A 14,842-nucleotide genomic window follows, 5' to 3' on the forward strand; every position below is an offset into this window, starting at 1 on the left:
CATAGCCATCCTAAGTGCTCTCTCCTTGCCACCCCATTTATATTCCTACAAACTGAAATACAGAATAGTAATGACCAAGAACATGGGAGATTTTAGTTTAAATATCCTGGCCAAGTTATTACCATTCTTGGTCCCTCCTCTGCAAAATGAGAACAGCAACAATCTTATCTCATAAGGAAGATGAATAAATACTGTAACCACCACTACCCCGACAAAAGAAGTGCTAAGGACTTTAAAAATTACAATCGAAATTCTTATATCCAGGGCTGCTGTATGCCTTAACTTCAAATATGCAAGCATAGCCCCACGATCAGCACATGTGCCACATATCTCCATCTACAGAGAGATAAGGGATAGTTAAAATTCCAGTTTGTGTCTTTTATTGGACACTGCATGATCATTTTGGTCATAACCATACAATTACAATTAATTACCTTAAAACAGGGGTAGGCAAGCTGGTGTCCTCCAGCTGTTTTAGACTACAAGTCCCATAAGCCCTGACCACTGGCCATGCTAACTGGGCCATATGGAAGTTCTTGCCAAAAACATCTGAAGAGTATCAGGTTCCCTAGCCCCACCTTAAAGTAACAGGAGTTGTACAACAGCTATCAATCTGACAACAATTAAACTGAGGTGCCTTACTATTTAATATATATTGGCAGCAATAATTTTGTAACTAAAGTTCAGCCACAGAATAGAATTCTTAGATATACCTGTTTTATCCGTCAGCAGATATACGAGACGTCCCAGTTCTTCAGGAATGGTGCTGGTCCGGACAACTGTTCCAGGTATATTGTCATCCTTCATAATCATCCATCCATAGGCTGCTTTGCCCATGTCTAGGTTCACACGTAAACTGGAAAATATATATATGCCCTCTTGAGTTTAACAACTTCATTCTTGAATAACAGAAAACAAAAAGTTACCTGCTACAATTAACCTATAGTTGAGCTTCTATAAATAAGCAGTACATTGACATTCCTATGTGTTGGAATGTTATATCAAGAACTTCAAACTGCATTAAAATTAGTGTGAAGCTAATTAATTTCTAAATTAATTTCAATGCATCTCAGATAACTCACTGAAAACAACAGGATGTAATCTTTCCTTATTAGTAATGTAGAAATCCATAATTTGTTTCATTCAGTTTAGTATTTATACCTGGCCCCTCGATCCTAGATCTCTGCACGAGCATATCTTCCTGCTATGCTCCAAATCAAGTCATGGGGCTCATCTACACCAAGCAGGGTATTCCACTATGAAAGCAGAATGAAAGTGGCATATAAAAGGCAAGAGCCACAGTACTGCTTTATAGTGGTGTTGAAGTGCACTGACAACTGTTGGGGCCCACTGACACATACCATATACCACTTCCATAGTGTTGTATCCTGCTTGGTGTAGATGTGTCATGGGCCCCAACAGTTGTCAGTGCACTTCAGTACCACTATAAAGCAGTAGTGTAGATCCTACAGTGCTCTTCATATACCGCTTTCATAGTGGAATATCCTGCTTGGTGTAGATGATCCCATGGTTTGTCATAGCATTGAGGCAGATGCACATCCTGAACTTTTTTTTTTTTTAAATCACAATAGATACACTCAGTTTGTTTGGGGGTGTTTTCATATATACAGCCATGCTGTACATACATACATAGGTATATGCCACCAAAATAATTCACCTTTTGTTGCTCTGACGAAGTGTCACCCCATCTTAAAAATCTATGCTGGTTTCCTCTCCAACCTAGATCCACACAAGCTCCTTACCCTTGCCTTCAAAGTCCTCCACTGTCTTGCTCCCTTACCCCATCACATCCCTTTCCGTGATCTTCACTTCTCCACCGTCGCCACTCTCAGCTGTCCGAAGGTCTCCTGTTCCCTGAAATGACTCCATCCCTTCTCTCTTACTGCCCATTATGTCTGCTACTTATGCTTCCAGAATATTTGCATGATACCACTACTTTCTTCAACACCTTCCTAAACCCCTTAGTTTTTCCATGAAGGTTTTAGCCAGATTCCTTAGTTTCCATAGCCCACTGTAATTAGGCTGAAGTACATATAATTGGGAAAAAAATTCTTATCTACCCTTGCCTCTTCACACCTCTGTCTGGTGTCTCTTTTGAGTTGAATTTTAGATTATGATTTTTTTGAGAAAGGAACTTGTCCTATTATATGTTGTAATGAACCATGCACATTGATGGCACTGTATCAAATAATCAACATACACTGGCACGACAGATATGAGTTATTAATAAATATCATTTTAAAGTGATTTTTCTTTTTTGAAACTAGTGTCGATAAGTACTGATTCTTTTATATATTATAGTTCTAAGAATTTAACTACCAAAGATCAAGACTTAACACAGGAATTACCTGTGGTTCAGGATAACAATAGCAATAGTTAAGAAGCCATTTTCCTAATGACTTCCCAGTTATATCACAAGATACAAGTGTTTTTTGTGTCATAGGTGCCATAATCTTAGCAGTTTAATTAGAGATGTGTGAAACTGAATGTACATTTTCACCAATCATCAATCTTTCCCAAAGCAAGCCTTAGACAAAATGAGATGCTTTTATAAATAACCAACACTTGTGTTCATAAGGGCTATTCTCATTATACACAAAATATTTTTTTCCTCTTAATGCTATGTTGCTACTATTATTAGTAGCATTACACACAGTCCCCAAGTAAACGATTGGAGTACCTTTCTTCAAGCTGTGTTAATGTTCACTATTTACAGGTTGTTGTTGTTTTACTTTAAATTAGAGAGGATGTGTGTTTCAGCTTTGGAGACTGGGAGTCAAAGCCTTTGAAACAAATAAATAACGACTCACTAAGTAGTGAGTGATACCTGAGTGGATAACCTTGATGGCATTTTCTTCTTGAGTTTGACCCTAACTACTGGATAGTTTGGGTTACTACCCAATAACTGAAATTGCCCCAATCAGGCATATTATGTATGGATAGGATTTTAAATTTTTGGTTTCAGTTTGCCTCTGTTTGGATATAGAAAGGAACCAGGTTTCAGAAATCAGGGGCAGGCTGTGGGATCATGTACACCCTCACTTGTCTTTATCTATGCAATGCACTTTTCAGAGCACTCCCAATTGAAATGGGCATGTGAAAAAACAAACAGCACTTTCTCAGCCACAAAATACTTCACTCTTGAGAGCTGGGAAAATAAATATCACTGAAAAAGCGCAACCTTGAAAAAAAGGTACTAGGATCCTGCGCAACAACTATGAACTGTGCAATTACTGTGCTAAAAAAATCATTTGGAAAGGCCCTAAGATAATGTTATGTTATCCTGTTAGTCACTACCTTGCCAGCTTTGCAGAATGCTGATCTCCTGATGGGCTAATAGTATCCTTTCACCCGATGATTTACTTAGAATAGTTTTGTAATGTCATGCACAATAACTTCCAGCTGCCTTTAGCCCAAATAAAATTCCTTAGGGGAACTCCACCAATAGAATTTTTTGACCTGTAGTGGCAAAAGAATTACAAGGGAAGCATAGGAAACTATTTCTCTCTAACTTTACTGGCCTTATTTCCCACATTTTGCTTACCATTGCCTAATATTTGATGGACTGTGCATTAAACATCCATAGATGCTTGACTGCATACACACAGTTACCAACTTCTCATGATCATTAAGATCATGTGGCTTAGCTTCACATTAGTATAGCAGTAACAAATCATCAGGAAGCTTAAATATTCCCGAAGAGCAGTATTTTCAGATTCTAATATAGACAAAGCCTGGCTACAACAAATATTCATGACGTTGGAACTGGTGTCTGCAGGGTAATGTCAATGCTGATTTACTTAGTAAGTTTAAATTTCAAAAGAAACCATACATTTAGCTGGAACATTGCCAGCTTGAGTTAAAGTGAAGCCTGGCAGGCTCCTGACAATCCAGGCTCTCAGAACAGTAACACCAAGCCTATCTATATTGACACTTATATAGATATCAGAGGTGTGTGTGTATGTTTGTTGGTGCAAGGGAGGTGGGATAAAATCATCTTTTGCATGGAATTTTCTTGCAGTAGGCAGTACACATGATCCAGCAGCTTGCTCATGAACTCTGAAACCTGGTTTCCTTCTATATTCGAACAATACTAAACAGGAAACAAGAATTCCAAATCCTGCCCATGCAAAATGTGTCTATTGACTCAATTTCAGAATTTGGCTTCATGATAATGAAATCTGTGATTTAATTTTGTAGAAGCATTTATAGTTCCAAAAATCCAGGATTATAATTTTTCCTGCTAGTCTTCTAAAGCTTGTTATATACACATTTTTAAGAAACTGGAAAAAGGAAATATTTCTTGATACAACTGACTACAAGTGGGATGTAGTGGCTAAAGTGTTGGACTGGGAGTTGGGAGATCTGGGTTCCAGTCCCCACTCGGCCATGGAAACCCACTGGGTGACCTTGGGCCAGTTACAGACTGGATTGTTGTAGTGCGGAAAAAATGGAGAGGAGGAAGACTGTATACATCACCTTGGATTACTTGGAGGAAAAAAGGTGGGATACAAATGAAATAATAAAATAAACATTTGGATGGTTCTAAAAGGTGGTTAGACAAATTCCTAGAGGAGAAGCCTATCAAAGGCTACTAGTCTTGATGCTACCTCCAGTACTCGAAGCAGGATGCCTACGTACACCAGTTGCTGGGAAACATGGGTGGGAGGGTGATATTGCACTTGTGTTCTGCTTGTGGGTTCTTTGTCAACGGCTGGTTGACCAATGCTGGATTAAATGGATCCTTGGTCTGATCCAGCATGGCTCTTCTTATATTCTTACATGGGGATTCATTTGTAATGAGTGGGAAAAGGCAGCAAACCAATTCACAAAGACATAACCAAACCCCAAACAAGTATTATGGTATCAAGACTTATCTTTTATAAAGGCATCAGTCATTTAAATGTCACGTATTCCTTTCTAACTGTTCTAACAGTTTATTCTACTTCTATTGCTTTGTAGAAACAAGCCCTTTCTCCAATTAATCTTATCTTCTAATGAACTGAAACAGAATTATTTTATACATCACTCCTCACACTGTATGGATGTGGTCAGATAACCATCCCTTCTATCAACATCAGGAAAGTTCTCTGAAGTAAGAGAGAACCTATGAATTTTAATCTTATGTCCACTCTGTTTCATGATGCCATAATCATACCATGTAAAGGGTTATATAGATCTTTATGAAGATTGCAATCCAGGATTCTAACATGATAGACACAAAGCTAAAATTTTCTACACCAATTTTGCTATAGCCTTTTTATGCAAGTATGTAAATAAAATGCTGGCTCCAAGCCAGAAAAACAGTAGAATAGTTAAAAACACTAGAATATCAAGCCAATAAATAGAAACATATCAAAGCAGCAAAGGAACTAAAAGCATATCAGCAAAAAGAAGACTATTTCAAATAATATTTTAAAAGGCTTGGGAGTTTTTTTAAAGGTCTTTTCTGGCTGTAAAAATGCATCCTCCCTGGGTAAAGCATTCCAAAAACGGGCTGCCACAACTGAAAAGGTTCTCTCTCCCTGGTCAGTACCTGCCGTATCTCAAAAGTCAGACACACCAGGGCCTCACTTGGCAACCTCATGTTCATGCAGGTTTATGTAGGAGGCTGCGGTCCTTCAGAAAGCCCTTAAAAGCAGGAGTGCAGAACCTCAGGCCCAGGCAGCAAGTCTGTTCCCGCTTCCCTCTTCTCCCCATTTTGTGGATTCACAGTTATTGTGCACCTCCCCCCTGCAATTCTAAAAGGTTGAAATGCATCTCCCGAGAGCTTTAAGCTATAATAGGCAGGCATTTGGGGGTTTGGGCCCCATCCCTTTTGCCTTCAGACCCACCTACCACTGGAATGTAGCCCCCCCAAGAGCGTCTCTGAAATGGAAAACAGCCCTAGGACTAAAAAAAGGTTCTGCACCTTTTTTTAGGCAGATTTCTCTCAAATCTGTATGAAGAGCTACTTTATCGTTTTTAATAGGGGACCACTGGGCAGCAAACAAGGAAGTCAGTTCAAATCAGCATTAATAATAGATTAGATTTTTTTTTTTTGACTGCCATCCAGGATTTCCAGTGTGCTGATGGCTAGCTTATACAATGCCCCCTACTGCCTGGGATATCCCAGTGATATAGACCTATTCTTATGCAATTTTATGTTTTCAGTGACTCCGCATGAACACAGAACTTCAGAAATAGACTGACAGAATAATATATTTCCAAACAATGAAGTTACTATTTTAAAAATGTGCCTTCCTTCTAGCAATCAGTGTGGTTTTCCTGTTGAATTACAAGTTCTCTTAAGAAACTACTGCTTTCCAATATGACAATTTTAATTACATCTGATTAACAGATTAATCAGTTAAAAACCAATTATCTAAATCCAGTGAATTGTTTGATAGTCTTACTTTTAACAATAGCTTAATCTGTATTTTTTAAAAATTAAGTACATAGGTAAGACTAATGTTTCTCAAGGAAGAAAGTATGTTTTCTGATAAATTCAGTTCTACTGTTCTTTGCATTGTCAACCTACAACCATTTCTGCCTGCCACAATAATGCCATAATCCTTGTGCCATACATGATAGTAGTTATTGAAGAAAATGCTTCTTTTCTAAGGAAAAAAGCTATCCCTTGTTCAGTACATGGGAAAAGAAAGTCAAATCAACGTTTTGAGTGCTGTTCAGAGTAGCTACGGCCTTTATTCTTCTACTCTGCAGCATTGTCAACCCTCTCATCTTCAATATTCACACTGGAAATATTCAGAAAGTGCTTTTATTATTATTATTATTATTATTATTTATTTATTTATTTATAACTGGGTCTTTGATAAATTATAAGATCAGAGTAACTATTTTAAAGCAAAACAAAACAAATGACCGCTAGTAGTGCATCCAGTACTACTGGTGGTAATTTGTTTTGTTCTATATAGTATCGCCTGCATAATGGTTGATTAGAACTATTTTAAGACAATATAATATGTGATAAATGAACTGGTCAAAATGATCAAGACATTGTGTTTTGTCATGGGCTTAATCTACACCAAGCAAGATATTGCACTATGAAAGTGGTATAAAAGAAGTATATAAAAGGCAGGATACACACTGCTGCTTTATAGCAGTATTGAAGCGGCTATAAAGCATACCATATACCGCTTTCATACTGCTATATCATGCTTGGTGTGGCACCTGCCTTTTACATGCCACTTTCATAGTGCAATATCCTGCTTGGTGTAGGTTAGGCCATGGTCTCTAGAATAACCTAAAATAACTTTCTTTTTAAAAGTACAGAAGAGACCAATAATCCAAGAAACATTATGATAACTAAATGTTGGTATAAATAGGAGAAAAATATGAACACCAAAAATAATAATTAAAAAACAAGTCTTTCTATCAGAAAATGTTCTGATAAAGATTACAAGCTTTAAAATGCATTAATGCACATAAAATGTTTGTCCATTAATGCAAGTAAAATGTTTGCATGTATGGGATTATTTCAGAAAGGCTTACATTATACAAAAAGTACAATAGCTCTTGTTATTGTACAGTGCTCCCTTCAGAATCAGCAGATTTGTTGGCACCTTCTCCTATAATAGCTTCCTGATAAGAACAATTTCCTTCACAATGAGAATTGAGGGTACATTAAAAACAACAACACACATTCAGTGACATTAGACATCTAGGTTTTTTACTCTTATTCTTATACATACCTGATTGGGATTATGTAGGAGAAAAGGAGGAGAAACCGAAAAAGGTTGCGGTACCATGGCCCCACAAATCCTTGCAACGTTACCATAACAATTGAAAGTGCAACTAAAGCCAAGAACAGTGCTTTGGTTAGTTGATTCAGTTCAAGGTCCAGCAAACCAACCTAAAAGAAGCAACATAAATTCAGTAAATAAAACTGAACGGACATTTCTACTTTATTCAGGTTTGTATACAGTATATAAAATTAGAAATATCGATCACTGGTTTTGCTTTCCCCAACTTACCTGGAATTTAAATAACTAGGGACCACCCTTTTCCAAGTGACCTTAAATCTGACAAGACAACTGCTATAATTATAAGGCTACAAACCAAGGCTGGGTCAGAAAATTTGCTTTCAGAACAATTGCACCATGAGCAGAGAATGTTTTAAAGCTTTAAACCATCTCAACACAATAAAATCTTAGGGTATCTCACACAGGATAAATTTCCAGGGGAACTACAAATAGATCACCTTCATGCAGGAAACTGCAGGTAACAATGCTCGTATACCACGATGTGCAACAAGCATGAATTGGTGTATGCAGTGTGTACAGTGGTAATCCTGTTCTTACTTATTCTTCATTCAGGACTGTGCACAGAATTGTCTACACAGAGACAATATTCATTTAGAAAATTCATAGTGCAAGTGAAGTAATCTTTAGAAGTAAAAGCTGAGAGGTCCTATTGCTAAGAATAAACAGACAATCTTTGGGGCATAGGGAAGAGTTGCTCATCATAAGCAGGTGACCTCCAAATGAAGGGTTTCCTGGTCAAGAATCCCTTGTATCAGATGTTTTCCCAACAACGCAGTCTCTAATCTCTTGATTGGAGTTTAGCTTGAAAGGAATCTTACCTAATATGGATTTTCCCTCACTATAAGCCACAACAAAGTGCCATCACTGCTTTATGATGAGCCAGGTGATGTTATGAGGAAGGACAACTTTGCCAGATATTCCAATTTATAAATCATGAGGAAAAGGAATCAGTTTTAGCAAGGGCCATGGTTTACAATATGATGTTAAAAAAAGTAATATTCTGTGATAAGGCAATCCAAATACTGTGACAAGAAATGCTAAATTCTATGGCTTGCATAATTTATTCAAAGAAAGCAAATCTGCAAATTCTCCTTGCATAATTTTTATGCAATTTTGATTATTCTGGTTCTACTAGTGCTGGGGAAAGGCTGAGAGAAATACAGAGCACTGAAGCCTTGACCTTGAACACATGAAATCTTTTTCAGTACCCCATCACACTAATACTTCTGAGATTTCAAACAGGCGTTGCCCAGATACTTTGTGACAGATGAATGAATGAATCTTAGGAAATTGAATTTTATGCTTTATTTTCATTTCCACAAATCTGCATTGATTTGTACTTGTGCCTTTCTCCCTGTTCAAAGGTTGCGGCTCTTTCTAAGTCTATACAAGCCTAGTTCTCTACATACAGTTCACTAGGGTTGAACTTCATGACCTTTCCTTCAGCTATCCCTCATCATCTCCAAGCCATATAACATGGAGTGATAATGTAAATCCAAAACGCAGAAAAGCTATTTATAGTTATGGTTCCCATTAATGGTCTAGACCATAAAAATGTATTAAATGTGAATGAGCACTAAGGATGACATTCTTGAACTAGACACTAATTCTCTCCCCTACTCAATGCATATAAATCATAACTCTGGTAAGAGTAAAATTGACTTGAATAAAGTATGCTGAGTTAGATCCAAGCCTTAGCTAGACCAGGCTTTATGCTGGGGCAAACCCCAGTATCGTCCCTGTGTGTGCACAGGGGATCCCGGGATCAGGGAGGGATCATCCCTCCCTTGCCCCAGGATACAGCCCTCCCCTTTGGGCCCGCTTTTTCCACGGTCTCAGACGAAGCGCTGCGTCCATCGGGGGTAGGGTGGGGGGAGCGGGGAAAGTAGTTAATTTTTTTTTAACAACTGTTCGTGCGCTCCGTCTCCTTTAAAAGTAATTTAAATTGGCGCGCGCGTGTGACACCTCTCTTCCTGAGGTCGTCACACCTTACGTGTAAACGGAGGAGGGATCTCGCGTTAATCGCAATGCGAGATCTCCCCTCCTCTGTCCCGGACTTTCAGGTAGGTCTAGCTAAGGCCCCAGACTAAGGCAGGATCTATACTATTGCTTTCAAATGGTATTGACAACTGTAGGGGCCCAGGACACACTCCATATACAGTTTTCAAACTGTCTTCAAAGTGTTATACCGTATTTCTTCGATTGTAAGACGCCATCGATTGTAAGACGCACACTAATTTCAGTACCACCAACAGAAAAAAAACCCAAGACACACCTGCGATTCTAAGACGCACCCCATTTTTAGAGATGTTTATATGGGGAAAAAAGTGTGTCTTAGAATCGAAGAAATAGGGTATCCTGCTTAGTGTAGATCTGGCCATAGTTAGGTGAATGTGGATTCTACTGAAATCAATGAAACTAGTTAGTTCCCACTGAAATTAGTGGGGCTTAAGTTCAACTAACCTAGTCTGATCATTTGAAAATTAAAAGTAAAATACTAAGAGGAAAAAACTGAACATTTGTCACTTCTATTTCAATACCAAAGACTCATACTAGTTCAAGAGCAGTTCAGGCCTGTATAATGCTGTGATATACTCTTCTAGATGAAACTATTGTGACAGCAGACTGCAATATTTCACAGGGAAATATCCCTGATCAGACAAACCCTTTCATTTCTGTCAGAAAGACTAATATGGCACTACACTTCAACAGGAGAAACAATTTATATAAGAATATTTAAAATACTTTTGCAAAATTCCAGCATTCTTTCTCATGTATGGGTTGTCCCTTCCCTTGAGAGCTAGGCAGCTGAAGACCACAGTGGCTGATTTATCAGCTACATTTAAAAAGCAGCACAACGAGGACAAATATCTTGCAATTTCCGCTGCTTCAACTACTACATAGTTTATGCTTGAATTATTGAGAAAAATAGGTTTCTGGATTAAAATGAAGAAAAATTTAGCCAGGGAAGTAGAGCATGTTTCAAAGCCCAGATCTTTTTGCATTGACAAAGGCAGTCTAAGTTTCAGGCCTCGCTGAGGATCAGATGAAGTCATTATTCATTCAGTCAGGGAAAAAAGACTCAATTACCTCAACCTAAAGATGCTATCAATGAATGCAAAGTGCATATTTTACTCTATTCATCCAAATCCCATTAAAAAGTGAAAGGAATGATTTAATCTGGCCTTCTAGAGTTGGTCTTTTTTTGTAATAAAATAAAGAATCACTGTCTTGCAATATGCATAACCAGTACCTCACACTTTTCTTGCTGCATCATAGCACTGAAAGACTGTAAAAGCCAAGACAAAACCTGACAGAAATGAATACAAAGTTTCCTTTGAGCAATGGCATTTGTAGGCCCAAACATTATACATAGCCTCGCTGGATTCACATATGTAGATATCTAAAAGGATAAAAAACTTTCCTAATTAAAGAAGACAGATTTGGATGCAAGTTTAGAATTAATTTAATAAGTTTAAGCAACTTTTAAAACAAATGTAATTTTTTTTTACAGGTAAATACTTTTTTGAAACACTCAAGCAAATTTGACCTTTTAAGCTAAATGATTGGCCATGCATGATAATGTCTCTCCCATACACATATCTGTCACTTCACCTTATCATTGCTGTTATGTACACAAAGAAAATTATACTCCAATACATGCCAAACAGCAAACATAAATAAAACAGATCTATTATAAGCTGTTATTTGTCTGCATCTCTCATATTGTCTTTTCACTGAGAAGGAATTAATCTTTTAATGGCTATGAAAACCTGTTATGCTGTTTAAAATTACCATAAACAGAGTAAATGACTTCATTAGAAAATAGATAAATTTAATTCAAATTTTATTCTGAGTATTCTTAACATTTATTGCAATGTTCAGTACCAGCAGAACATTTTTTTCTTATCATAATATTTGCTTTGATTCAAACAACTGTGATGACAAAATCAAATATGCCACTCGAAATTTTAATTTCCCAGGGAAAATTTGTACATAATCTTGAAGACAACCGCAATAGTTTTGCAAAGGGGCTGTTCTAGGATAATGAATGCAATAATTGCCTGCATAATCTAAAATGCTACTAATGGCAACAATCACATATCCATTTAGCTCCTCTTTAATTTATGTACCAAGTTTTAAATAGCTAATCACTCTTAGTAAAATAATGGTTTATACCAACAATAAAAAGTAAGTATGGTATTGTCCTGCTTAAACAAGAAAATATCAATCCTCTTATTAGTTTAATTTTCAAATCACTGAATGAGTAAGTGTTCTAATCTCTGAAATGCTGTGCTATTGTGATAGATCACTAAGGAACAATAATCACTCTTAGTAAAATAAACACTCAGTCATTCAGTGATTTCAAAATTAAACTAATAAGAGGACTGATATTTTCTTGTTTAAGCAGGACAATACCATACTGACCCTTTATTGTTGGTATAAACCAAGTGTTCTAATCTCTGAAATGCTGTGCTATTGTGATAGATTTAAGGAATAATACAAAATGAAAAAAAAACCTTCTTTTTCATAGATAAAGTGGAAGTTACGTCTCTGATATGCAAAACATCAATTTTTTTTGAAAATATCAAATTCTTCTGCAATTTCACAGCATTCTAAGAAAATATTATCAACAATGGCTTGAGTAAAGTAGAATACCATCTCAATACAATTAACTATCTTTAAACAAATAGTTAATTTTAATAAATGCAGTTCAATATTTCTACAAACATTTCTTTTTAAATTATACTGGGGTTTGTTTTTTTTAAGTGCATCACTACTACAATGTCATGAGTACTCTGAGGAGTGCAGCTTGGCAGTCTAATCCACCTATAGATAAAAAGGTCAGCTGGGGATCCAAAGAAAATTAGTGTATTCCTCCCTAATAATTAAAGGATGAATCCACCTACTTGAAGTATTCTCTCATATGAGATTAATACCATGCAGTGACTCTGAACTATATTTGCATTGAAATATCTGATGACAGTTTGATCATTACAACTGAATTAAGCAGAAATGATGCATATGAATGCTTTCCTTTTCAAAGTTAATATTCAACAGTATGCATTCTAGCATGCACTCTAGTCTACCAGACAAATGGTTATTTATTTCAAGCAATGTTTTGTACTTTTCCTTTAAACTTATTTTCAGACAATTTTTAAATAGACTAAACAAACAGGCTCTTGTTTAGCCTATTTAAAATATCTTTCTCTAAATGACATTGCAGAAGGATTAAGGAAAAGTTTTAATAATGTTTGCATAATGTAATTTATGTGATTGTACAACAGAAATTATGTTAGTGTGGATTTTACAGTGATCTGCAAACGCAGAGGCATATTTACTAAACAAACCTAACGGCATAAACATCACTATTTTAAAAAAATCTTCCAATCAAAATAAAATATAACTTTCACGATGCTCATTTTGTATATCTACGAAATAAATTACTAAAATTTTGAAGCCCAGAAATATATTACCTTTACAGAGTAATGACAGTTCTCATATAAAACATATATGAGGTTTACTGAACTGGTAGAAAAATATTCAAAATCTAACATAAAATTATAATTATAATTAACAAAATGAATACAAATTACTCCTTTATGCACCTCTCCTCACTTCTCACTTCATGATAAAAAATAATATGTAAATTTATGCACAACACCTCATGAACAATCCTAAAAGCCTTTTCTGCCTTTTGATGAATAAATACAAAAGCAAAGGAAAGAACCTAAAATAAGAATTTGATGGAAAAAATGCTATTTGTCATTGCATTTTGTCCAAGCCATCACTTTTATTTAATCACAAGGGAAATGCCTGAGTATGGGAATGCTTCACAGATTAGTAAGAATCTGTTGCAAGTCTTCTACTATTTGTATGGGATAGTAATTATCTGCTTATAAAAAGCCATACTGTGATATTTCCATATGAGATTTTAAGGTGGTAAATATCCAGAATAACCTGAACATATGGCAAAAAGAATCACATCTAGATGCTGAAAACCTAGATTGGAACCTGATTATTTGAATGTTCATTTCCTAGGGGACATTTTTTACACATCCCTAAACAATAACTCTAATAGAGTTTAATTACAAAATGACATTGCAGTAGTATTTTATCTATTTTGAATTATGTCTAAATTACATAGAACTAAAATTTAGTTTGTAGGGAAATGTTGCTAATCTATGTATACACTTTGAACAACAGCTTTTGGGGGAAAGCACGAACACGTGCTATTAATATGGCATAATGATTCTGAATGACACCTATTACAATATATTGGAGGAATGTTTACCCACACAATTTTGATTACCAGGTAACAGTTTACAGAAAAATGCTTGAGTCTTAAAAACCAAAGGAAGACCTAAATTCAATGTTTTGCAAAAGAATATTACTACATTTTAACCTCAAAGTTCTTTGCAGAAGCTATGATTTCTTAAATTTCCTATTACACCACTGATCTGTATTAAAATATGAAATATCGTATCACCTCTTAAAACTATAGTGCTATTTGTAACAAGTTATATTGTTAGTATGATCCAAACAGGCGGACATAGCCAAATTCAGACAGCAGAGGGTGCTCAAGATTGATGTTAACTAGTCTAAACTGCAAAGTCTCTCATAAAGCAAACAACTTTTTTCTTTCATTTGGACTCCCCCACTATCACAGCCCAAGGGGAATATCACTGTCTGAAATGTTTTAAAGTACATTTTGTTACCTAAGAGAACTCAATTGTCAAACTGCAATATATTGCTATGCATATAGGTGGAAATATACAAATATGTGGATGTGAGTTTTTCATGAGAAATATCTTCTCTGCCTTTGTGTGTACAATCTCCCACACATTCCCATTAATGCACACCACAAAATATTACTTCTCCCTTGTGTGCTAACTGAATAACAACAACAGGTATCTGAAATGTTCACACACACTCCATAATCAACTGAAGTCAGAATTCTCACAGTTAACAGCAGTGAAGGTTTCATAAATTATAATCTGTGTTTACCTAAGGTTTCTTTCTTTCACTGAGTTTATCCTATTTTTGGAATAAAT

At 36.1% G+C, this 14,842-nt stretch overlaps 1 protein-coding gene across 3 annotated transcripts in view; it reads right to left on the reverse strand.

Moving 5' to 3' along the window:
* Positions 1-14,842, reverse strand: part of ATP9B (ATPase phospholipid transporting 9B (putative)) — a 170,298-nt gene that overhangs the window by 51,557 nt on the left and 103,899 nt on the right. For all 3 annotated transcript variants that reach the window (XM_063130467.1, XM_063130466.1, XM_063130464.1), the window contains exons 12-13: positions 7,716-7,876; positions 714-856 (exon numbers count right to left, since the gene is read on the reverse strand). In XM_063130467.1, coding sequence (XP_062986537.1) covers positions 714-856; positions 7,716-7,876 — 304 coding nt within the window. The remainder of the gene's footprint in view (positions 1-713; positions 857-7,715; positions 7,877-14,842) is intronic.

This window comes from Elgaria multicarinata, chromosome 7 (assembly GCF_023053635.1).
Source record: "Elgaria multicarinata webbii isolate HBS135686 ecotype San Diego chromosome 7, rElgMul1.1.pri, whole genome shotgun sequence".
Classification (NCBI taxonomy): Eukaryota; Metazoa; Chordata; class Lepidosauria; order Squamata; family Anguidae; genus Elgaria; species Elgaria multicarinata.